Source organism: Calidris pugnax, unplaced genomic scaffold (genome assembly GCF_001431845.1).
Source record: "Calidris pugnax isolate Ruff unplaced genomic scaffold, ASM143184v1 scaffold269, whole genome shotgun sequence".
NCBI classification, from domain to species: domain Eukaryota; kingdom Metazoa; phylum Chordata; class Aves; order Charadriiformes; family Scolopacidae; genus Calidris; species Calidris pugnax.
In genome coordinates, this window is record NW_015091347.1 from 1,373,418 (window position 1) to 1,396,146 (window position 22,729).

The 22,729-nt window shown below is 49.8% G+C and overlaps 1 protein-coding gene across 2 annotated transcripts in view; it reads left to right on the top strand.

Annotated features, from left to right (window-relative positions):
- The window catches only part of KIRREL3 (kin of IRRE like 3 (Drosophila)), a 266,584-nt gene that overhangs the window by 184,704 nt on the left and 59,151 nt on the right, over positions 1 to 22,729 (top strand). For both annotated transcript variants that reach the window (XM_014961052.1, XM_014961053.1), the window contains exons 5-6: positions 14,388 to 14,545; positions 18,131 to 18,281. In XM_014961052.1, the coding sequence (XP_014816538.1) occupies positions 14,388 to 14,545; positions 18,131 to 18,281 (309 nt within the window). The remainder of the gene's footprint in view (positions 1 to 14,387; positions 14,546 to 18,130; positions 18,282 to 22,729) is intronic.

Genomic DNA, 22,729 nt, shown 5'->3' on the forward strand with positions numbered 1-22,729 from the left:
AGGGTGCAATTAGCCCAACTTGCTCCCTTCTGCAGTTGCTTTAGCTCAACTTGGTTTGTTAGCTCTTTGGTCCCTTTTCTCTTCACTGTCTTCCTTCTTCTCCCACAAGTCCAACTACTTCTATTAAGGTTTTAGAGGGCTGAAGCACAGGGAACCAACCCATTGCTTTTTCCCCATTTTATTTCCCTTAAAATCTCCCATTTGGGGTTTTGTGGTTTTTATAAGCTATGCAGGCACCCCTGTCCCTAAGAATGAGGTGACACCCATATCTTTTGTGCTCCTCTCGGAGAAAACCCCTTGCAAAACCACCATGATATAACAAAACCACAACCATTCTTTTGGGGATCTTTGTGTCATGGCTCTAAGCAGACACGGGGAAGGATTCCTGCCATCACAACCCAATTTTTCCCAACTACAATGCAATTTGCAGGCTCTCAGGGCAAACTCTATTAATGGGTCTGGCTCTGTGGGGATGCCATCAGAGGGGGGACCTGAGAGTGAACAGAAAGAACCCCAGGGGAATTCCCTCCAAGCAGAGGCTTAAAGACTTGGGTAATTTGTCTTAACAAGGGGATCTGCTAATGGTTTCTGCCAGGATGGATGATCTTGGGAAAGGCTGCGGGACGGGAGGGCAGACAAGGGCGTTCAAAGCTCACACCTGCAAGGTTGAACCTTTCCCACAGGGCTGTGCCGCAGCCTGATAACGGGAGCCAGAGCGGGCCCAGACAACATGTCAATGCCAGGAACATTGTGATTGATCGTGTTCCCTCCTGGAAGGGCTGGGTTTGCTTTCCTCCGAAACATCTGGCCCTGGCCAGTGCCGGAGATAAGCCATTGCAGCGCATTGATCAAACCCATCTGATGGCTGCCGGATTCATCTGTAATGATTTCCTCAGTCCTCATTGCTGCCGTGGCTGAAGGAAAGTCTGCAGAGCTGATGACCTCTGCAAATTAGGGACACGCGTTCCTGGCATTCAGCAAGCGCCGCACAGCACCCGTTGTCTAGATAACACCATCAGTGGGTGGCTTGGCCTGATTTTTAAATGCACAGCACTTAAAGTATAGCTGGACGGGGAATTGTTTCTTTTTTTCTGGACAAAGTGTTTTCTAACCTGCTGGAGCCCCCGTGCTGGATGCCCTGGGGGCTTTGGGTCCGGCTGCGGTACCGGGGAGATGGGAGCGAAGAATAACGCTGACAGATCTGGGTCGTGGCAGGGGATTAGTTTCTTTCTAAGGCCTTCATTTATTATTTCTGATGGTGTCTTGCACCCAGGAGGGTTCGGCTGGTACCCAGATCAAAGCTCTCCGCTCCCAGCTAAGCCCTGCGTGCGCCGTCCTTGTCTCGATGCTATCACAGACCAACCACTGAGCACCACATTTCCATCTCACCCGCGTGAGCTGCCCTGGATTCCTCCAGGGATAAGAGTGGGACTTGTGGGACCTTCCCCAGACAGAAGCTAGAAAGACCATTGCTCAATTTATTGAATTGAATTTGGATATTAGGAAAAATTTTTACACTGAAAGGGTTATCAAGCATTGGAATGGGCTGCCCAGGGAGGTGATTGAGGTACCATCCCTGGAGGTGTTCAAAAGATGGGTTGACATGGTGCTGGGGAACATGGTTTAACAATGGTTTTTTTGTCAGAGTTGGGTTGATGTTTGGACTAGATGATCTTGAAGGTCCCTTCGAATTTAGATGATCTTGAAGATCCCTTCCAACCTAGATGATTTTGTGATTCAATGTGATGCACAACCCATTCCCACCTAGGAGGGAAGGATCTCCAAGGGCTTCTGATTGCTGACCTGCAAACAGGAGTATTGTCCTGACCCAGGCTGAGAAGTGCTGGGAAGGGATAGATCAGACATGGCTCTACGTTGTTTCCAACAGCCATGGCATAGAGATGAGCTGTAGGCAACACCTCACACCCATCTGTCCTCATCTGATCCTGCATTAGCTCATCTCCATCTCAAACAGCCATGCTTGAAGGTCCCAGAAGCCTCTCCATCCTTCCAAACTCAATTCAGGTGCTCAGGAGCAAGCATCTGTGCCCACGTAGGGATGGTTGAGTCAAGATCTTCTTGTCACTGATGCCAAGGTCAGACAGGAGCTTTCCCCACAGCTGGCAGGTCTCGCCCAAGGTGGGCCTGGAGAGCAGTGTGGGCAACAACCCCAAATCCTGCATGTTGTCCTTCGTAGTCACCCAAAGTTAATGGGGGCAAAACACCTTCATCCTTTCCTTTGGTTTGACTCCGTTGCTGGGCAAACAGCTGGGGACAGGGAGGGAGAAACCACAGGGACAAATGAACTGCCATCTTGTGGCCATGAAACTGCAGTAACAGCTCACGTCCTGGGCATGGGCAGTGCCAGGGGATGGTTTTTTCCAGTCTCTCCAAAGGTCTTTTATTCTCATCCCACTGCTGTTCCCAGTTCCTTGGTGGCAAACCCCAGCAGCCAGGTCCAGGCTTTCTGCTTCCTTCTCCAGCTGAGAAAAGCAGCAAGAGCCAACTGCTTCAAGGGGAGTGGGCACGGTTTAAAGGGGAGCACATAGAATCATAGAATCATCTAGGTTGGAAGAGACCCTTGGGATGACTGAGTCCAACCAACATGATAAAGCGGTGGCCTTTAAGGAAAAAAGGAGGGGGAAAAAAAAAAGAAAAAAAGCAGCCTTTCCACCTTTAAAACAAAATAATAAAATCAATCTTCTCAGACCCAAAGTAGAAAAAAAAAAAAAAACCTCTTCAAATTGCAGCCTGGGCATGACAAGGCACGCCTGCGGTTTCTCAATCAAGTGAGGACGTGCCCAGCGTTGGTGGGGGCTCCTCACGTCAGCCGAGGCTGGCTCAGCCAGCTGAGACCAGGTACCTGCAAACCCCAGCTGGGCAAGGCTGAGAAATGCCACCCGGAGCCGGGGAGGGCAGAGAGCCTCTGGGACCCAGCGATTGCGTCAGCGAAAATCAGCTACTGAGCTGGAAACACAAACGCCTTTTTTTTATTTCTTTGCCCCTGAAAACCAGACAGGAGCCTGGAGGATTGAGGCTGGAGATGCCGCAAGGCTGGAAAAGCAACCCCCCACCTTGTTAGCCTGCAGGGAGTGGGGAAGGGCTGTGCCCACCCCCAGGGCATCTCCCACCCACCCTCTTCCCTGGGTGATGCACTCCCTGCTCTTCATGCCAGAGGAGAAGGACAAATCCTTCCCGTTTCCACTCCTTCTCTTACATGTTTCTCATTTTGCTGTTGCACTGGGCACCCAGCAAAGCCCACCTGAAGGGATTTGCAGGATTCATCTGTGCTGGGTCTCCTATCCCTGCAAGGGCTCTTAGGATAATATGTACCTTTGGCTAATTAACAGGAAGAGATGTTGGCCAACAGAGCTCAAGGCAGAATCACCTGGGTTGGAAGGGACCTTTAAGATCATCTAGTCCAACCATTAAAAAAAAAAAAAAGAAAAAACAAAAAAACAACCCAAACCACTAAACTGTATTCCCGAGCACCAGGTCAACTTGTCTTTTGAATATCTCCAGGGATGGTGCCTCAACCACTTCCCTGGGCAGCCCATTCCAATGCTTGATAACCCTTTCAGTGAAGAAATTTTTCCTAATATCCAGCCTGAACCTCCCCTGGCGCAACTTGAGGCCATTTCCTCTTGTCCCATCACCTGTGACTTGGGAGAAGAGACCGACCCCCCCTGGCTACACCCTCCTTTCAGGGAGTCGTAGAGAGTAAGAAGGTCTCCCCTCCGCCTCCTCTCCCCTTAACTAGGCATTTACAGACTTAGGGTGGACCCGGACAATCAAGCCCCTAATCTTAATGATTGAGTCCCCATCTCCCATTTCTTCCAGCAGTGCTCCTCATCCTTTCACGGTGCCTCCTGGTTTCTACAGGACCAGGAGCACAGGGTGCTGGGGACACGTGTTCCATGAGCTCCCCAGGATGAGGGCACTAATTTCCAATTTGCTTGGGTGCCATAAATTTTCAGAGACCGGGGCAGGGACCCAGCGCTCCACAGATGAGACCTGCTCTCGGTGACAGGCGAGCACCCGGCGTGCGGCTGAGGAGCACGTTCAGGCCTTTGAACCTCACCGGAGCGGGCAGGATTTCTCCCATCCCATCCATCCTGCAGAAGAGATCTAAGAGCAGCTCCCACCAGCAACATCTGGCTGGAGGAGGGGGGCCAGCTTGTGGGGTTCTCTCCAGAGCGTAATTTCTTCCCTTTTTTTTTTTTTTTTAATGAACAGCAAGAATCCTCCTCCTTTTTTTTTTTTTCTTTCTTTTTTTTTAAAAAACAATTTGAAAATACCTCTGACACGCAGGGAAAAATAATGAATTCTGTTTCTTGCCCGCGTTCTCTGATCTGTCAGTCTGCACCCGGGAGGCGCGCGCAGGGGGAGGAGGAGGCAGGGGGTGCTGGCCTACATCGGGGGAGATAATGATTTTCCTGCCTCTCCCCCCGGCTTCCAGGAGAAGGCTCGGGCAGGTCCTGCAGATGAGGGGAGACAGGACACAAGCTGTGCCACCAGCCCCTTCCTCAATCTTTTGCTTTAACCCTTTTTTATTTCTGTTTGCGGGAGTGTGTCAGGGGGGATCTGTGGCTGCCGTAGAGAGGGATGCGCTTGGAGGACCTTTCTGCAGCCTGGCTCTTCCCTGGTGCCCTTGGACTTAGGGGATGTCACCCACCAGGTCCCTGCTCCTTCTCCGTGCCTGCTGGCTGTCAACAGGTCTGCATGTGTGCCTGGGCAATACACACTCAAGGTCACCCCAAAAAGCACCACGGAGGGGGAAGCAGGGGTCTAAATGGTTGCTGCCCACACTTAAGAAGAGTCTAGAGGTTTTGGGAAGGTCTCCTTACCCCTGCAAAGTGTCAAAGCTTCCTTCTGAGTTGGCTGCACTTGAAAGTTAGTGCCTTCGAGACCTTCAGGTTCAACAGGGAAAAGTGCAGGATCCTGCACCTGGGGAAGAAGAATGTCAGGCACCAATACAGGTTAGGGGCGGACCTGCTGGAGACAACTTCTGAAGAGAAAGATCTAGGGGTCCTGGTGGACAGCAAAATGCCAATGAGCAAGCAGTGTGCTCTTGTGGCCAGGAAGGCCAACGGAATCCTGGGCTGTGTAGGGCAGAGTGTGGCCAGCAGGTCAAGGGAAGTCATTCTCCCCCTCTGCTCTGCACTGGGGAGGCCACAACTGGAATCCTGCGTCCAGTTCTGGGCTCCCCAGTTCAAGAGGGACAGGGAACTACTGGAGAGAGTCCAGCAAAGGGCAACAAAGATGATTCAAGGATTGGAGCATCTCCCTTATGAAGAAAGACAGAGAGCTGGGGCTCTTTAGTCTGGAGAAGAGAAGGCTGAGGGGAGACCTTATTAATGCTGACAAGTATCTCAAGGGAGGGTTGAAGGAGGAGGGAGCCAGACTCTTTTCAGTGGTTCCCAGTGAGAGGACAAGGGGCAACGGGCACAAGTTGGAACATAAGAGGTTCCACTCAAATATGAGGAAAAACTTCTTCACGGTGAGGGTGCCAGAGCCCTGGAACAGGCTGCCCAGGGAGGGTGTGGAGTCCCCTTCTTTGGAGATTTTCAAGACCCGCCTGGATGCTCCTGAGTAACATGCTCTGACAAGCTCTAGGCAATCCTGCTTCAGCAGGGGAGTTGGACTAGATGATCTCTATGGTCCCTTCCAACTCTAAACATTCAGTGAAATTCAGTGAAATTTAGCTACCTGCCTGCCCACACACACAGCATCTGGCTGTTTATTAAAGCTTGGAAAGGTTTGCAAAACTTTTTTTTCTTTTTTTCCCCTCATATGAAAGGCTTTTCAGCAGAATACAAATGCTCCCTTATCCCATGTCAGATCTGCTCCTGTTTTCTCCAAAAATGGATGCTGCCCAGAGCCGGGTCTCACAAAGGATTTCAGAACTTTGAAGCTTGGTTTAATTCCAATCCGACATGAAAACCAAATACTTAATGCACCCTCTAGGAAAGAATCTGGGGCCAACACCCCCACCCAGCTTGAAAAAGCAAAGGGTATTACATGGATAGTCCTCCACGTGGCCTGAAGAGGGGTTTGGTGGAGCAAGATCAGCCTGTCCTGGACAGAAAGTGGAGCTGAGCTGCTGAGTTCAGGCAGAGCTTGGCTGGGATTCAATGCAGGGTAAGGCATGGGTCTGAGGATTCTGCATTCTCCAGCAGGACATGGTTGCACCCCAGAAATCCAGCCTGCTGACCCAAAGGACTCTGGAAAATGTGGGACTTAGGGTAGATCAATGGAAAGATTAGGGAGGGAAAGGGGGAAGAAAAAAGGGTTTTAGGAAATATTAGTAGTTTGTTTTCCATGAGCTTCGTAACGTGACGAAGGTCCCCGCATCGTGCTCAGCTGCAGAGACAGACAGGAGGGGAACAGGTTGCTCTGGGTCACCCTCCCCTGGCTGCCCGGCCATCATCCCTGTGTCCCCTTGGGATGGAGAGGAGAAGGCATCATCCCTGTCAGCCCACCCTCCCACTCAGACACACACACACGCATCGAGGTGCCACAAGACAAATAGGACCGAGAAAGAGATGCACTATTTAAACTTTCATCACTATTTTTCTCCCTGCTCCCCTTGTTTCTTTTTGATTTATTTTTTAGCGTGTTTTCCCCAGGCTGTGCTGTTTGCCTGCATCTCTTTCCTCTCCATCTCTGCTCGGCGGCAGTCAGGAGCCTTTCCAGGGGCACCCGCTGCTGCCCTGCATTTTTCAGGCTGCCCAGGCTCAGCTCCCCTGGGTCAGCGAGAAGAAGGAGGCAGAACTCCAACAGCGGAGCAAGGGACCTCTAGACATGACATAGAATCCTAGAATGGTTTGAGTTGGAAGGGACCTTAAAGATCATAGAATCATCTGGGTCGGAAGGGACCTTCAAGGTCATCTAGTCCGACCCCCCCACAGTCAGCAGGGACACCCCCAACTAGACCAGGTTGCCCAGGGCCTCGTCGAGCCTCACCTTGAATATCTCCAGGGATGGGGCCTCAACCACCTCCCTGGGCAACCTGTTCCAGTGCTCCACCACCCTCATAGTAAAGAACTTATTCCTAATGTCTAATCTAAATCTGATTTTCTCCAGTTTAAAGCCATTATCCCTTGTTCTGTCATTGACAGCCTTTGTAAACAGACTCCCCCAGCCTTCCTGTAGCCCCCCTCAGGTGCTGGAAGGCTGCTATTAGGTCTCCTTGGAGCTTCCTCTTCTCCAGGCTGAACAACCCCAGCTCCCTCAGCCTGTCCTCGGAGCAGAGGTGCTCCAACCCTCTGATCATCTTTGTGGCCCTCCTCTGGACCCGCTCCATCAGGTCCATATCCTTCTTAGTTGAGGGCTCCAGACCTGCACACAATACTCCAGGTGAGGTCTCACCAGAGCAGAGTAAAGTGGTAGAACCACCTCTCTGGACCTGCTGTCCTGACTGTCCCACCCCCTGCCCTGGGCAGGGACACCTGCCGCTAAACCAGGTTGCTCCAAGCCCCATACAACGTCATCTTCAACACCTTCAAGGAACACACCCTTTTGCTATCCATCCCTGGCCAAGCAAGGACCTTGAGGCACTTCGTTAAGATTTTGTATCACACACACCCCATCCCATCACCATCCTTCCCAGGGTGAGTGACCCTGCCAGGGCTTGGCATGGGAGAGAGGCAGGAAGGTTGCCAATCACGCAGGCATCATCCAAACGACCAGCCTTCCATCCCACGCCAATGTCAGCAGGACCAGAGCCTGGCAGGACACAGGGTGGGGGGCTGTAGGCTTTGAGGTGGTGCCAACCTTGGCACTGTAACCAGCGTGGTCTCTCTAAACCGACAGTGCACAACACGGACTGATGTTTTTTCAGCCTGCCTGATGTAGGGAAGGAGGACACAGGCAGCTTCGCTGATTGTTTTCCTTGCAGAAGAGCCTCACCTCACCCTGCTGAGCAGCCTGCAGACAGACACGGTCTTCAGGCTTCAGATGGAGGATGCAAAGGAAAAATCTGGTCGGTCGTGCTTGGAGTAGGGGGGAATATTACAAGTTAGAGTCAGGACTCTCAACCCTATTTGCAAATTTGAACCACTTGCCCTGTATCGTCCTTTTTTCCTCACCTGCCAGAGCTCCTCATCTGCAAAGAGATCACAATTCTAATTGCATTAGGAAGGGGAGAGGTGGAATGGATGTGTGCCAAGGTGGTCGAGGGGAAGATAGTCTAGGATTAGGTTTCCTCCAGAGCTCAGGTCTCCGAGCCCCACAGACTTGCCATAAGTCTCTGGTTAGTGCTGCCCTGGAAAACATAACCCGTGACAGCACCCAGACACGGCAAAATCTCAGCCTTTAAAGTGTTGGACAAAACCCCAGAGCCTGTTTATAACCTTCCTAGCTCAGAAGAGCTGCTGGAAATCTGAATCCTAAATGTGTAAAGTCCTGATAAATGAAAAGCTAAACATTCATGTAGCTGTAAGCTGCTCTGCAGTGGTTTAGGTCCTCACAATTTCTAGCCTTCAGGCTTGATAACACAGTGAGACCCCAGAGAGCCTGCTGGGAAACTACTGCCAGAAACATCCTTCCTACCAGGGGATTCTCTTACCCGCTGTATCAAGCTCTATCCTAAAAGCGTGGTTGTTTTTTTTTCTGGGCCCTTTTTCTCCTCTTGGGAAGCTGTCCTTGATGGAACTGAGAACCTTCTTTCTTCCCGATTGTCCAAATTTCCCTGCTTTTCCCTTGTCTTCCCCCGACCTTCCCCCAGTTCTTTCACTGCAACCAGTCATAGTCTCTGAGCCTTCATTTCACCCAATTAAACAAGCCGATCTCTTCTGACCTCACCTGGTCGGAAAACTGCTCTTTTCCTTTGATCAGCTCCACAACCTTTCTCCTTGCCTGTCTCAAACTGAATTCAACAGCCATGAGTGTGGTCAAACCCCCCACCCCAAGGTGTCCAGAGCCCCTTTGCAGAGCAACGCCACTGACCTCCACAAAACACCTCAAGGCTGGGGTCGAGGGGAAGCAGATATGGCTTCAAAGAGGAGGCAGCTCCCAGCAGTTATCAAGCAGAGAGGAGGATGTGCCAGCCCCAAGTGGAGCACAAAAATGATAGAGCAGCTAATTAACTCGTCGTTTTGCTGAACATCATTAACGCCAAGCTTATTGTTAAAGTCACACCCCGCCGGTCTTGCTATATCAACCGCTTACAGAGGGCAAGTGCCTGCTCCTTCTCAGAGCAGGACAGGATCTTCCTGGGGAGGTGAGGAGACCATGAAGGCTGCAGGTTGAATCTTGCTTCTTTCACAAGCACCTTGACAGCCAGCAAACCCAGGCTCAAAACACCCCAACACGGAGTAGAGACTGAATTTGCAAAGGAAAATGTTCAGCATGCAAAATCTCCCCCCCCTCCCAACCCCAGCAGGCAGCTGGATGCAGATCAGACCAGGTATAGTCACCCAGAGCAAGTGTGCTGTGATGCCCTCATAAGCTTGACTTGTCTACAAGAGGCAAACATGCCTCTCTGACACGCCTGCAATGCGACATCTGAATACACAAACAAGCAAGGCTTCCAGATCGATCCTCCTTGCATGAGAGGGTCAGCTGAGCCAGCAGAATCCCTCCGGGCCATCTCCCTGGGGCTCCCTCCCGCTCTCCTCGCTGTAGAGACAAAATACAGGAGCAAACATACCCATCCTCACCTTGGCTTCATCATCTCCACGGGGCCTCCTGTTTGCAGAGGGCTGTATTGCTGGGATGCAGCTGGCCCAAGAGCTGTTAGGAAAAAGCTGGGGATGCTTTTGGCCTGGGCTTGGCTTCGGGAGTAGGAAACATCTCCCAATGGTTTGTGATCACCAAGAGCATCTTCTGGTCACTGTTATTTGCTTACCACACGTATAAGATTAGCCCAGAGTGCCACGGACCCTGGAGGGACAATGAGTGATGCATCTGTGATGCCTCACCCAGGGGATCTCGTTCCTCAGGGGGACACTTGTGCTGAGTCTCACATCAGCTGAGCGTTTCTTACAGATAACACAGCTCAGAGCAATCCTCGGGGGCTGCTTCTCCAGCCCAGCAGCTGAGTAGCCCTTCCCCACAGGGGACCATTTGGGGCTGAACCTCTCAACGATGTCCCAAGAGCAGTTGGGTTACACAAACCCAACAGCAAGGAGGTACCAGCCACAACAACAGAGAGGGTGGGGCGGGGGGGGGAAAGCAGTCAGCATTAATTAGGAAGAAGAGCTGATGGCTGGAGGGCTTTTGGCTTTCTCCACTTGCCAGAGCTGACTTCTGCCTGGAGGATCCTGTTATCTCAATAAATATTGCTAATAATTGAGGTTCTGTCTGCTCGCCACAGCTCTGGCCAGCTGACCAGCTGCCGGGAGCGTTTAGAGACATCCATGTTTGTTCTTAGTCAAAGCTGCGGTGTTAGCCCGGGGTATCAGTTCAGCACTGAATAATTCTGCTGGGTCTCATTGATTAATCATACAGTTAAGGCTCACAGGGCGGGACCGTGTGCAAGAAAGCCTCTAACTAGCCAAGTAATTGAAGAAGTTGCTGAATGCACAGCCCAAGAGCAACACTCATTTGTTCGTATTTCTTTATGCTGATGTGCTGTAAAATGGGCTTTTCCCAAAGCACTCCAACGGGCAAGGAGCAAAGACCCCCAAGCTGTCCTTACCCAAGCAGCTCACAGCTATGGAGAATAGATTAATGACTGTCCAAGGTTGGTTTAAAAATATTCAGCAAGCCCTGTGTTTTGACAGAAAATTGGGGATTTGATGGGGAGAAGCCTATCATGGTTTCTTCAGAAAGTTTTGTCTGCAGTGAAGACAAGGACAGATCTCCAGCTGAGGTCCTGAATGCGCTGTGAGGAACAGAAGACCTGTTGGGGCGTTTCACCTCCCAGCCCAGAAGATCTCAGTGCAATGGACATTTGGGGATAATCTGGACTCCCACCTCAAACAGCTGCATGTCATCCATCTCCCCAGCTTGTTCCTACTCTTGTGGGTTTGAGCCATCATGGATCCCTTCTCTTTCTCATTTCATTCTATTTTTCAACTTTCCAGGCATATAAAGGTTAATTCCATCTTCTTTGCTGTCAGGAATAAACCCACCCCCACAACCCCAAACAATCCTTCCTATTTATATCTCTGCATTAATCAGAGAGGCTAGCACTTCTACATCTATGTGATTAAAAATTGGGAGACCAGATTCTGTGGTGGTGCCTTATAATAACAACCAATTCTGGGAGCACAGTAGATGAATAATGGATCATGATTCTATGCTACTGGCTTCTTGCTTTACCTTCTTTCTTCCTCCCTTTTTATCTTCCATTCTTCTCTTCCTCTTGCCGCCTTTCCCAGGCTGGAGTTTGAGTGTGGAAGGAAAACATCCATCCTTCATTTTGCCTAAGTTAGAGCTGTTGAGAGACATTGCTGATTCCTATTCATCAGCCCCTCTGACCCCCAGCCCGATCCCCTGGTTAGTGAGCTGGAGACCATCAATCATTCACGGCTGCACGAATAACCAGGGGATGATAACCACCTACTTCAGAAGATGTAACCAGGACCCATTCCCTCTCCTTCTCACTTCCTTGAGCAGCTCCCCAAGTCTTGCTGCTCATCCAGTAGTGGGAAACAGGAACAAAACAAGACTTTCTGGCTCAAGGGAACACAAGTTGTTCCACGCGCGAGGTTGTCACCCTGTCCCATGGTGTCCCCTCGGCTTCATGGGCAGCTACGGGACAGGCTGGACTGCTTTGAGGGGATGATGTTAAGCCAGTGGTTGCCAAAAAAAGTCTTCAGCTGTCAGCAAGTGGGGAAGGACACCAGTGAGGAATGTTAAACAACCCACTGTAAGAGTCCCTTCATTTAATACCAAGAGGCTCTTCAGAGAAAGGCTTGTGGGTTGGTCTTTTCCCTGCTTCACTAGATGAATTTCCAATATTTTACAAGCTGAGGTCAAATTCAATTAATAGCTTCAGTGAGGGAGAAAAAAAACTATTGAAAAATATCAGGATGTTGGTGGTTGTTTTTTTTAAACAACGTCAACTCATCCAGTGAAAGGGTTGTTTTTTAAAAAGTGAAAAGAAATACTTTCTTAATAGTTAAACAGCATCAGAAAGAAGCAGAATTTTCCACATTTTCATATTTCATGCTGACGCATTTCAACAACCCAAACCACAGATTTTCACAGGTTTTTTTCACTCTTGTAGTCTGAAAAAAAAAAACCCACACATTTTGGATCCATGTAGAAAAGCTTTCTTTTTTTTTTTTTTTTTTTTCCCAGTCCCTGGGTTCCACCCACTGAGCTGAAAAATCCCATTACTCACAGCGTTTGGCAGATGTGTATGTGACCAGCGTTGTGTGCAACCAGCACATCTGCCTTGCCTACAAATCCTGTGCGGATGCGGGCAGCCACCTTTGAATTGTCAGAGAACATAATCCCTTTCCATCTCCCAAATTCAGCCCAACACTGGAGGAGCCAGCGAGGAGCTTTTCAATATTTCTCAGCCAGCTAAAAATGCCAGGGCAGCTCAGGAGCAGAGGCAGAGACACACTCGGGGATTTCAGAGAGGTCTTTGGCCAACTTTGACATTCACTTTTGGTGCCAACCAGCTCAGGGAGGGGGAAATAGCTCTGACTTGAAACAAAAGCAGCTCCACTTTGGTGGAAAATTGGCAGGTCTCCCCCAGAGAGGATGCTGAAGGATAGGAGGCTTCTGCCACTTGTTCCTGAGACGGCTGTGAAGCAATAATTTCTTCCTACATCCTTTGCTAACATGAGTTCTTCTGCTTGGGCAAGAGAGGGGCTGCAACAGAGATGCCTTTCCACTGTTTCTGCTGGTTTCCTAATGCCATGTGGGCCTCAAGAGCTCCAGAAACTGGCCACGAGGTGGCTGGACAACATGTCTGTCCATAGCAAGACCTGCGTCTGGTTGCCCAAAGGATCTAGTTGGGAAGAGCTAGAATGACACCTGTACAGACCTCTCCATCTCCAGAGCAGGTACTGTCTAGGGCAGACCCAGTCATAGGATAGTTTGAGTTGGAAGGGACTCCTTAAGGCCATCTAGTCCAACCTCCCCTCCAAAGAGCAGGGACATCTTCAGCTAGATCAGGTTGCTCAGAGCCCAGTCCAACCTGACCTTGATCGTTTCCAGGAATGGGGCATCTCCCACCTCTCTGGGCAACCTGTGCCAGGGTCAGGGTGGCAGAGATGACAGGTACTCTCTGCAGGATGAAAGGGCAGCCCCTTTCTCCAGCTGAACTTTCATCTCTTACCATGCTGGGGGTGGCTAGAGATGCCAGGCTTCAAGAGCTAGTCACAAAAGAGGCGGCCGTGCCCAGGTGCCCTTCATCTCCAGCTTCCCTCTTTTCATCCCCCCTTGTCTGTGGCATGAAGTGCCTCCCAACACAAGGAGCAGAGATGCCCAGAGGCCGTTGTGATACCAGCAAAACCTCGGTCCTGTAATGAGGACGCAGCTTCACACAGGCTGTCAGGCTGAGGTGGTTTCAAAGGAATGTCTCCTTGACACCGCCGGCAAAATCTGCTTTCACAGAGGGAGCCGCTTAAAAGACTCGCTGCCGTGAGAGGGAGTCTGACCAAATGAGAGGAGTTTCGCAACCTTTTGTGCAGCAGAGATGATGAGCAAAAGCGACAAGGGAAATCAAAGCAGGGTGAGGGAGTGCTCAGGGGTTCCTCCATCCCTCCCTGATGGAGGGCTGGCGAGGGAGCCCTCTTCAAAGGCAGGTGGGCTGGAAACTGCACTCCTGATGCCCATAATAAGCTGTTTTTCCCCCCAAAGTGCAATAGACAACAGCGCAAACCCAACTCTCCTGCCCTTCTCCTCCAAATCACACTCACCTACCTTCCAATTTGCAGTCAGAGGAGTAGGGGTCAGCCCAAAGCCCCTCTGAGCCCCATATCCTGTGTCCAGCAGCAGCTAGTTATAGTTGCCTGGGGAGGAAAAGAAAAGTGGGGCCGTTTCCTTCAAATGCTCTCCATCCTCCCAGTTTGCATCTTGGACATCCTGGACCAGAAGTGCTTCTGAGTATTTAGTAGCCCTTAGTGGATTTCTCTACTACAAGCTTGAGCCTTCATAGAATCATCTAGGTTGGAAGAGACCCTTGGGATCATCAACTGCAACCATCTTCATATTACTGCAAAGCTCAGACCACCACCTGAGCCACGTCCCCTCTAAAATTTGAGCCAGTTTCTGCTGCTGTGGTTCAAATCTGGGGCACAGCTTTTATGCAAGCAGCAAAAGGCAAACCAGCATGGTGGGATGGGCTTGCATGATGCCACAGCCCCATCAAAGCCAGCTGCAGAAGTTTGAGAGGTCATAAGTCCCCACAGGGAGCAGCAGGAAGGTTGGTTTAATGCTATAGCAAATGACATTGTCTCCTCTGCGCCATTTCCTTCCAGTTCCTCCAGACGACCCTGTCATTATGGGGGGACCCATCATCAGCCTGAGAGCAGGAGACCCCCTCAACTTGACCTGCCACGCCGACAACGCCAAGCCAGCAGCCTCCATCATCTGGATGCGGAGAGGAGAAGTCATCAACGGAGCCACCTACTCCAAGGTGAGGCAGGATGGGGCTGGGGACAAAGGCTCTGCCATTCCCTGGCTTCAGGAAGGTGGACCAGGCCTGACACTGCTCTTCACACAGCCCCAAAATATCTAGGGCAGCACCTTCAGCTCTGCAGAGCTGAGACTCTCACCCCACATCACCCCATACAACCTCCTCCACAGAGAGGCTGGGAGGATGCAAGTGGGAAACCACAAGCTGTCACCAAAACGTGCTCTGCTCTGAATTTGGCTGGTTTTTTGTCCCCCTCTCACAGCTTATAAATTGCCTGGTGTGCTCACTTCTCCCCCCAAAATTCCCACCTGGGAGCAGCGTTCATATTGTGCAGAGCAGCACACTGACCTGGCCGTAGCTGAGCCTGTGGATCAAAAAGTGGTTGCAGTGACATATGTCCCCTCCTCCAACTGCAATTTTCCATGAAGGATCGTCAGGGCTGTTGGCATTTTTTAATTTAAACAGAAAGCCTTTATTGGGTCATAAAGGAAAACATCAAAGAGCAATCAGCAGTGTACTCAGAACGGGTACCCACATGTTCTCCTGTTTATAGATGCCTGATAAGTAAGTGCTAAAGATTCAGTAACACTTGACATTTCTAATGAAAATTTCTAAAGAGCATAATTCGAGACATAAAATGGGTCAGTTTGCAGCCATTTGTAATGCAAGCAAACTTCAAAGGCGGGAGTCAAAGGCATCCCTCTCAAGCTCTTGGAAGATCTTTTAATAAACATTTCCCCTTCTTCTGCCACCGTGAAGCCTCCACCCACCTTCATTCCAGCAACACCCCGCTCTGCTGGGAGAAGCCGAGGAGCCAGAGCACCCTCCTCTCCTCCTCCCCGTCACTCCAGCTGAGGGGTGTGAAGAGAGGAGGAAATCACCCCATCTCCCTGCCTGCAATGCAAGAGACAGCACTAATTAAAGCCAGGGAGATGTGACCTCTCTCCCTCTCTCAAATCAAGTGGTATTAATTAAAAATCCAAACCGTTGACATACGGCTGCTTATAACTTATTCTGCCCACCCCAAACCTTCTTCTCCATGGCAGATTGCTCAGACCTGGCCCTGGGGAGCCAGCACCAAAGCCCTTTCCCTTTCAGACCCCCAAGTAATGGGTAGCACAGAGGAAAGAATCCCCCACCTTTAGTTTCTTTAGATTATTTCCAACAAAACAAACCTCCTGCAGCAGATTTCTCAGGCTGCGGCTCCACCTCATATGTGGTACAGACTTTTCCATGGCATTTCAAGCAGCTGCCAGGGATGGTGTGTGGGGGGGGAAGCATCTACCCTGGGGTCAACAGAACCTCAACGTCTCCTGATTTGCAAGAGGTTTCCATGAGCCCCTTCCACAAACACAGCCCTGAACAAGCAGGGAAAAGGGATGCTCCAGGGCCAGGGGTGGTCAAGCCAGCACCTCTAACTTGACCTTTTTTGTGAGTGTCTTACCGTTGTGAAAAGTTAATAAAGTAAGACACCCCTCAGAAAAACCAACAGCCAATTTTAGCTATTTTTTGAATGGGAAGGTTTGATTCTGGGGGCCTGAGAAGCCTTTCCCTTTTGAGGGCCCCTTTAAGAGTATTCCTCTTTTTTTTCCTTTCTACTTTTTCAATAGAATTAGAGCCCAAGCCCAATTTCATTTATCCAGATATCCCAGTCAACCAAGAAGCAGCACTGTTCAGGTTACTGATTGCCTGAAACCCATTATACTGAGTGATAATGTCTTTCTTTCTCTGAATTTCTAATCCACCACCTGATTAATATGCATCCCCACCACAATCACAGCCATAATTGCCTGAAAAACCCCCATACTTACCCCAATCTTTATTGAAGGGGATAGGGACTGGTCCCTAGAGCCATATTCTAGGATCCTGTGGGGTTTGGAGGCCAACCCAGAGCTCAGGGGCACCTGGGGGGAGGTACTGCACAGCCAGGACCCACAGTGCTCAGCTTGGGGGTCACTACCACATCCTCAGCATCAAAAGTGGAGATGTTCCACAAGGGAAGGGCACAGAGGGTGACAACAAAGCAAGCACAGGGCAGTATCCTCACCACCAAGGGAGGTACAGGAGGGGCAGCATCCTTTACCATCAAGGGCACAAGATGAGCAGAGCAGGTTTGGTGGTCATAGCAAAGTCACACAGAGCTCAGCAGTCTCCAGGAATTCCATAGCCATGAGGCAGCCCCGAAGCCAAGCCAGGAAATCTAGTCCACATCATCACACCCAAAACACAGCCTGAGCTAGAGCTGGAGCTTAAATACAGCTCCTGGACCTATGGAAGAAGAGCTCTTGGGTAGAGTCCCCACATGAGGTTCATCAGGGAAATTAAGCCCTGTTGGTGCCCTCAGGCCCTGACCATCACATACGAATAGATCTCAGACCTTCCTCTCCCCAGTTTCTGGTCTGATTATGGTGATGGTGTCTCAGCATCGTTCCTTGGAAAGGAACAAGCCTGTGTGTGCAAAGGCTGTGTCACGATGAGCCCAGGTGGTGAAGGCATTAGTGTTGCTACCATATGTTTATAATTTAATAAAGCACTTGTCCTACATTATGAGGAGGAAACTTGAAGGATACAGGGTTAGAGAGAAAAGCTGCCTGGTAGGGTCCAAAATACATAGTTATGGGATGGACGTGTCCATGGGCATTTACCACTGTTATTAATGGCTGGGAAAAGCTGTGTTTCTGGTGTTTCTGGTATTTCTGGTCCCCAGAAGGTGTTGATAAACTGGAGAGAAGTCAGATGAGAGCCCAGGGAGTGACTACAACATTGAAAACCATGTAACATTTTGAGAGTCTCAATTGCTTTAGTTGACCAAAGCCAGGAGTACAGGGTGACATGACCTTGGTCTGTAAGGACTTGCAGGAGGATTAGGAGTTTGATGAGGCTCCCGGGGCTTGCTGATAAAGGCTTGGCAGGGCACCATGGCTGGAAGTTGAAGTCAGATAAATCCAGGGAAGAAACAAGGTGCCACGGCTGAGCAGATGGAGCTGGTTAACCACTGCTGGACCAGGGTAGAGGTTTTGGGGTTCTGGCATCCTCAGGTCTCCATCACAGTGACCACCAGCATGAGGCCAGCCAGAGTGGTGACGATTTACCGTGGGCTGGGTTGGACCACTGTGTGGCAGCAGGAGACCCATGGCCAGGATCAGTCCCATGTCACTGCCATCCCGTGTCACCACTCATTGCTGTGCAAAGTGGCCTGGGCAGGTGGCACAGAAGGTGACAGTGGGTTCAAGAAGCCAGTTCCCCCTATCTCTCCCCAGCTGCCTCTTTCCTGGGATGATGGGTGACACAGATCTCACCGGAGCTGTGATTCCCAGGTCTAGGCACAGCACGGCTGGAGGGAAGCAGATGGGATTTAAGTGCCCAATTCCCAGGGAAATGCAGTGAAATTTGCCTGTGCTTGTTCCCCTAAGGCTTCTTGGCAGATTCCAGCCGGAGGGACATGTTATTACAGAGCACACTGCTTGGCTGGGAAACTTGTGGAAGTGAGGGCTGTGCAGAGCCTGGCACAACTCTCGGCCAGGGGAAGGGCCCCTTCTCCTGGAGGAAAGAGCCTTTTCTCATCTTCATTTCTCCCCCCCACAGACGCTTCTCCGTGACGGCAAGAGGGAGAGTATCATGAGCACCCTTTTCATCGCCCCCTCCGACATCGAGAACGGGGAGAGCATTGTCTGCCGCGCCACCAACAAAGCCATTCCCAGTGGGAAGGAGACCTCTGTCACCATTGATATCCAGCGTGAGTAGGCAGCTGGCCAAGCCAGCTCTGGGTTTTGTGGGATCTGTCATGGTTTTGACCGAATTGACCAACCAGAACAACATATGGCCCTTCCTTCCCCCCGCTAAGGAAAAGAGAGGAGAGGAAGAGGGGGATAAAAAAAAATTATGAGTTTAGAAAAAAACTAAACTACTTTAATGAAAATATAATAAATAATGAAATAAGAAGAAAAAGAAGAAAAGGAAAAATAAAATAAAATAAAATAAAATAAAATAAAATAAAAGTATACAGTATATACAAAACCATCTCAAGCTCCCAGGATGATGATCACATCACCAGCAGGCACAGAGGAAAGTCCCAGGCTGGACTTGATGACGGACAGGAGCTGGATTCCAGCTCTGGAGTCAGGAACGCTCGGATCGGGATCAAAGGCAGACGAACAGACAGGGTCCTCCTTGGACGTCGGCCATTGAAGGAAGAGGGTTGACCCTTTGATCCCTCAGCTTTTATACTGAGCATGATGCGGGTGGGATGGAATACCCTGTTGGTCAGTTTTGGGTCACCTGTCCTGTCCGCTCCTCCCTACAGGTGGGACCCCTCTACACTTTTCTGCTTCCGACCCTCCAACGGGGCAAATGACAAATTTCCCTGACCTTGGTTGTTACAGCAATAAGTATAAGCAGGGGCCTCTCTGCTCACCATTCCTTGGTATAATCAGGCCTTATCACTGTGAGAGTGAACAGTTTCTGAACAATGTGCTGTTAATTTCAGAGTTTAGTTAGTTAGAAGGGGCCCAGCTAAAAAAGTAAAATTACTGAACAGAAAATTAGTTCTGTTTTACCTCAAACCAGGACAGGATCCCAGCCTCCCAGCTCTCTCCATCGCACCCCTAGGGTCATCCCAGTAAGGGGCAGGGTGCTGGGGTTTGGGGGTCTCCCTTTACTGGGATATTAATACGGTGAAGCCAAAGACAGATCTCATCTCCCCTGAACTCTGTGGACCATGAGATGGAGATGAACATCCACGTGGACAGGCTGCTTCCCAACTTTTATGTCTTGAGAGGAAGCAGCACCGACTGCCGTGCTCTGGGTGGGCATTGCACGTGGCCAGAATGCGTGCCCTCATCCAGGTCTCTGGGGTCTCTGGAGCAGGGATGGATCCAACTGGTTTTGGCGGAGCAAGCAGCCTCTCTGGACACGACCAGTAGCAGAGATAATGCCCATTAAGATTTCTGGTACAAAAATGCCTGTTTCCAGTCTTACAAGCTGTTCAATGCTAAGTTTTTTGTACCGTTCTCCACTGAGACAGCATGTTTGACACCCAATTGGTGGGAAGTCTCCCTCCTGTGAAACAACAGCTAGTGTCACCATCTGATGGGGACAGGCGTGGAGGGCCACATCGCTTCCCCTTTACTGTAAATCCGTGAAGCAAAATCTCCCTTCCTCAACAATTCATGTTTCGCAGGTCTCTTCCCTCCTCCTCTGCAGTAGCTGATGCTCTGGGGCTCATCCTGACCTCCCTCCAGCCGGGCTTCATTTGCAGACACACAATTCCTGCAGCTGTATTTACCAACAATTTGCAAATGCAGGGTGTTGGATATTAGCATGCCAGCTGCTTTCCCGAGTCCAATTAAAACTGGCTGAACAAACTCGTGCGCAGCAGAAAATTCACCATTTAAGGCTTCCAGCTTTTGCTGCCGGAAGATTAACAGGCTCTTGGGTGGCTGGATGGCATGTCCTGACAGAACCGGCCAGATAAAACGAGATAATAGCACGGGTTATTTCACAGCCGGCAAACAGTTACAATAGCTGGAGACGCACAGGCGTCCTCACAAACAACGCGAAGCCGGAGACATCATTACACCGTGCTGTACAGTGTGGGGCAGGGGACGTGAGCTGCATCCCTGAGCCTGATGGAATCTGCTCTGAAAAGAGAAAGACCCGATAAAGAACACCAATTTCCACTCCGAGCCATTAAATACTCCATGCTGTGAAAGTAATAATAATAATATCCTACCCAGCTATTAAAAGTATGTTGTTCTTAATGGGGTCTAATGAGGATATCAATTTCCCAGTGCTGGATGGGTGATGGAGGGATAGAAAAATACCAAGATGGATTAACCAGCCTGCACGGGGGTGGATTTCATCCCGGATGGAAGAGCCTGCTCTAGATGTTGCCCAGTCCATTAGGTTTCACTCCCAACTTGGCAGGCAACTGGCTGCTTTGGCTTTGTGGAGAGCTAAAGGTACTTTTCTTAAGCAAAAATTATCTGGGCCACTTGTTTATCCTGAGGAACTGTCCTGGGCAAGGCTACATACCCTTCTGCATCACCCCAGTGATGAAAGGTGGTCCTTCCAGTGTGTCTTCTTCCAACATCCACCAGACAATCAGAACTTTGGGGGGGAAAAAGAGGTGGTTTCTGCAAGGATAAGGAGAAAGGCAGCAGGTTTTGGCTGGTGAGCTTTCCCCAGCCCAGCACAACCTGCTGCATTTCACCCCGGAGCTTGCACATCCCTGCCTCCACCGTTCCCACCACAGCAAACGTGGCCCAGCTGCACAGTTCAAAAGAGATGGCCTTGCAAAATAATCCCAAAGAACCAAAAATAATCCCTCCCAGGAAGCAGCAGCCTGGTAAATCACTCCTCCCACTTTCATTTTCTTTTGCAACTCAAAAGAATGTCAAAAATGCTCTCACTCAGCAAAGAAACACCAGGATGGGGGTTAGAGAGAGAATATCCTCTTTCAGCTGATGCAAAGTTGAAGTTTGGCTCCCATCAATCTCCTGCAGGCACTGCCTGCCTGTCTTAGCAGCAATGAAAGAGCTGAGTCATAAAACCCTCCCCTTCAAAACAAAAAAAAAAAAAGAGAGAAAAAAAAAAGGAACTGAAAAAAAAGAAGCCCCAAAAAAAACCCAGAGCAGGGTCTGTAATGGAAACACTAAGCGACTCCAGCTGGAACATCTGTTCAATGTGATTTCCGTTCCACCAGCCACATCAAAGTCAGCCTCCTGTGAGTTATGCACCGAACATCACAAGTGGGATTAAAATCATGTTTAATAGTTTGATATGCCATAAACTATTTATACTGCCAGAGCCCAGTGACTCTATGGAAATGCACATCCAGCGTGCAGGGATGGGGAGGAGCAGGGTTATTGCTTATCCAAAGCCATTTGCTCCCAGCCTCTGCACACACAGAGGCAGTTGCTCATTTTTACACCTTTTTTTTTCTTTTCATGGCAAGAAGGGATTTGACTGCATCGGTGTTTTTTGCAGGAGGTGGGAGTAGGAGGAAGAAAGTGAAGGAAGGGTCTGTGGACCAGGGTTGAGGAGCACGTCGCTGGGTTGGAGGGTTTCCTGCTGTGTTTATCCTTGTAGCGCCGGAGTATTTTATTCCCTTTTGTGCTTCCTACCGGGGAGCATGAAAGCCTAGAGCTGAAGAGGCATCTCAGTCAGCTTCCAGCTCCTCGTTCCTCCTCGTTTGGCCCGCAGGCTGCTTTTGGAGTCAGGGTTAGAGGTTTGGAAGGGCTCGTCGCGGGAGGTCTGGGAGTGCTTGCAGCCCGTGGAGCTCAGCCCATGATCCCGGCGATCATTTCCCAGGTGCTAATTTAAAATAAGGGGAGCAGAGGGGGTTTTGGGATGCCTGCCTGGCTGCACGGTGGGCGAGGAGTGAAGCTCATGCCCTGGTGAGCATCCCGGGGACCTGTGGTACCATTTGCATGCAGGCTCTCCTCCCGGCTGCCTGTAGGCTGGCTCTATCTGATTCCATCATTCAAATTAATTACAAGAAGCCAGGCAGGAATTATAATTGTAACCAAGTGGAATTACATTCTGATGAGTTACAATTTGTCTCTCTTTTTTTTTTTTTTTTGGTTTTAAAATACCCCAAAACACACTCTCACACCCAAACCCGCCACCTCACAGGGAAGCTACCGCAATATTAGAAAGCCCAATCCCATTTGTGAAAGTCAAGATCAAAGACTTTAATTCATTTCCTTTTGCTCTTTTTTTTTTTTTTAATCTCCTTTTTTTTATTATTTTTTTATTTTGAGTGCAGGAGGGAGCTGGGCTCATTTTAATACAAAGAGGCTCCTCTGTAAATCGTAGGCATAGCTGCTAAACCATCAAACAATGGGGAAGCTACTAAAGAGAAGTGTGATTCATACTTAACAAAGGAAGGTGATTAGCTGTTGTTGTATAACAATAGGGAAGTGTCAGGATGCCTGCAAATGAATTAGGAGCCCACTATATGTCTCTGGGCTGTTATGTTAGGGAAGCTCATTTATATTCCCAACTGCGCCCATCTTTATTGTCATTTGAATTGCACATTTTAAAATGAGATTAGGGTAAATTGAAAATACCTATAATTTCCCCGTCATAATTTCCCATCGAGAAGGCAGGTGGCTTTGCTTGCAACAAAGCCGGGCTCTGGCTGGGTAAATATCACTGGGCATAATGAGGTGGAGGAGGAGG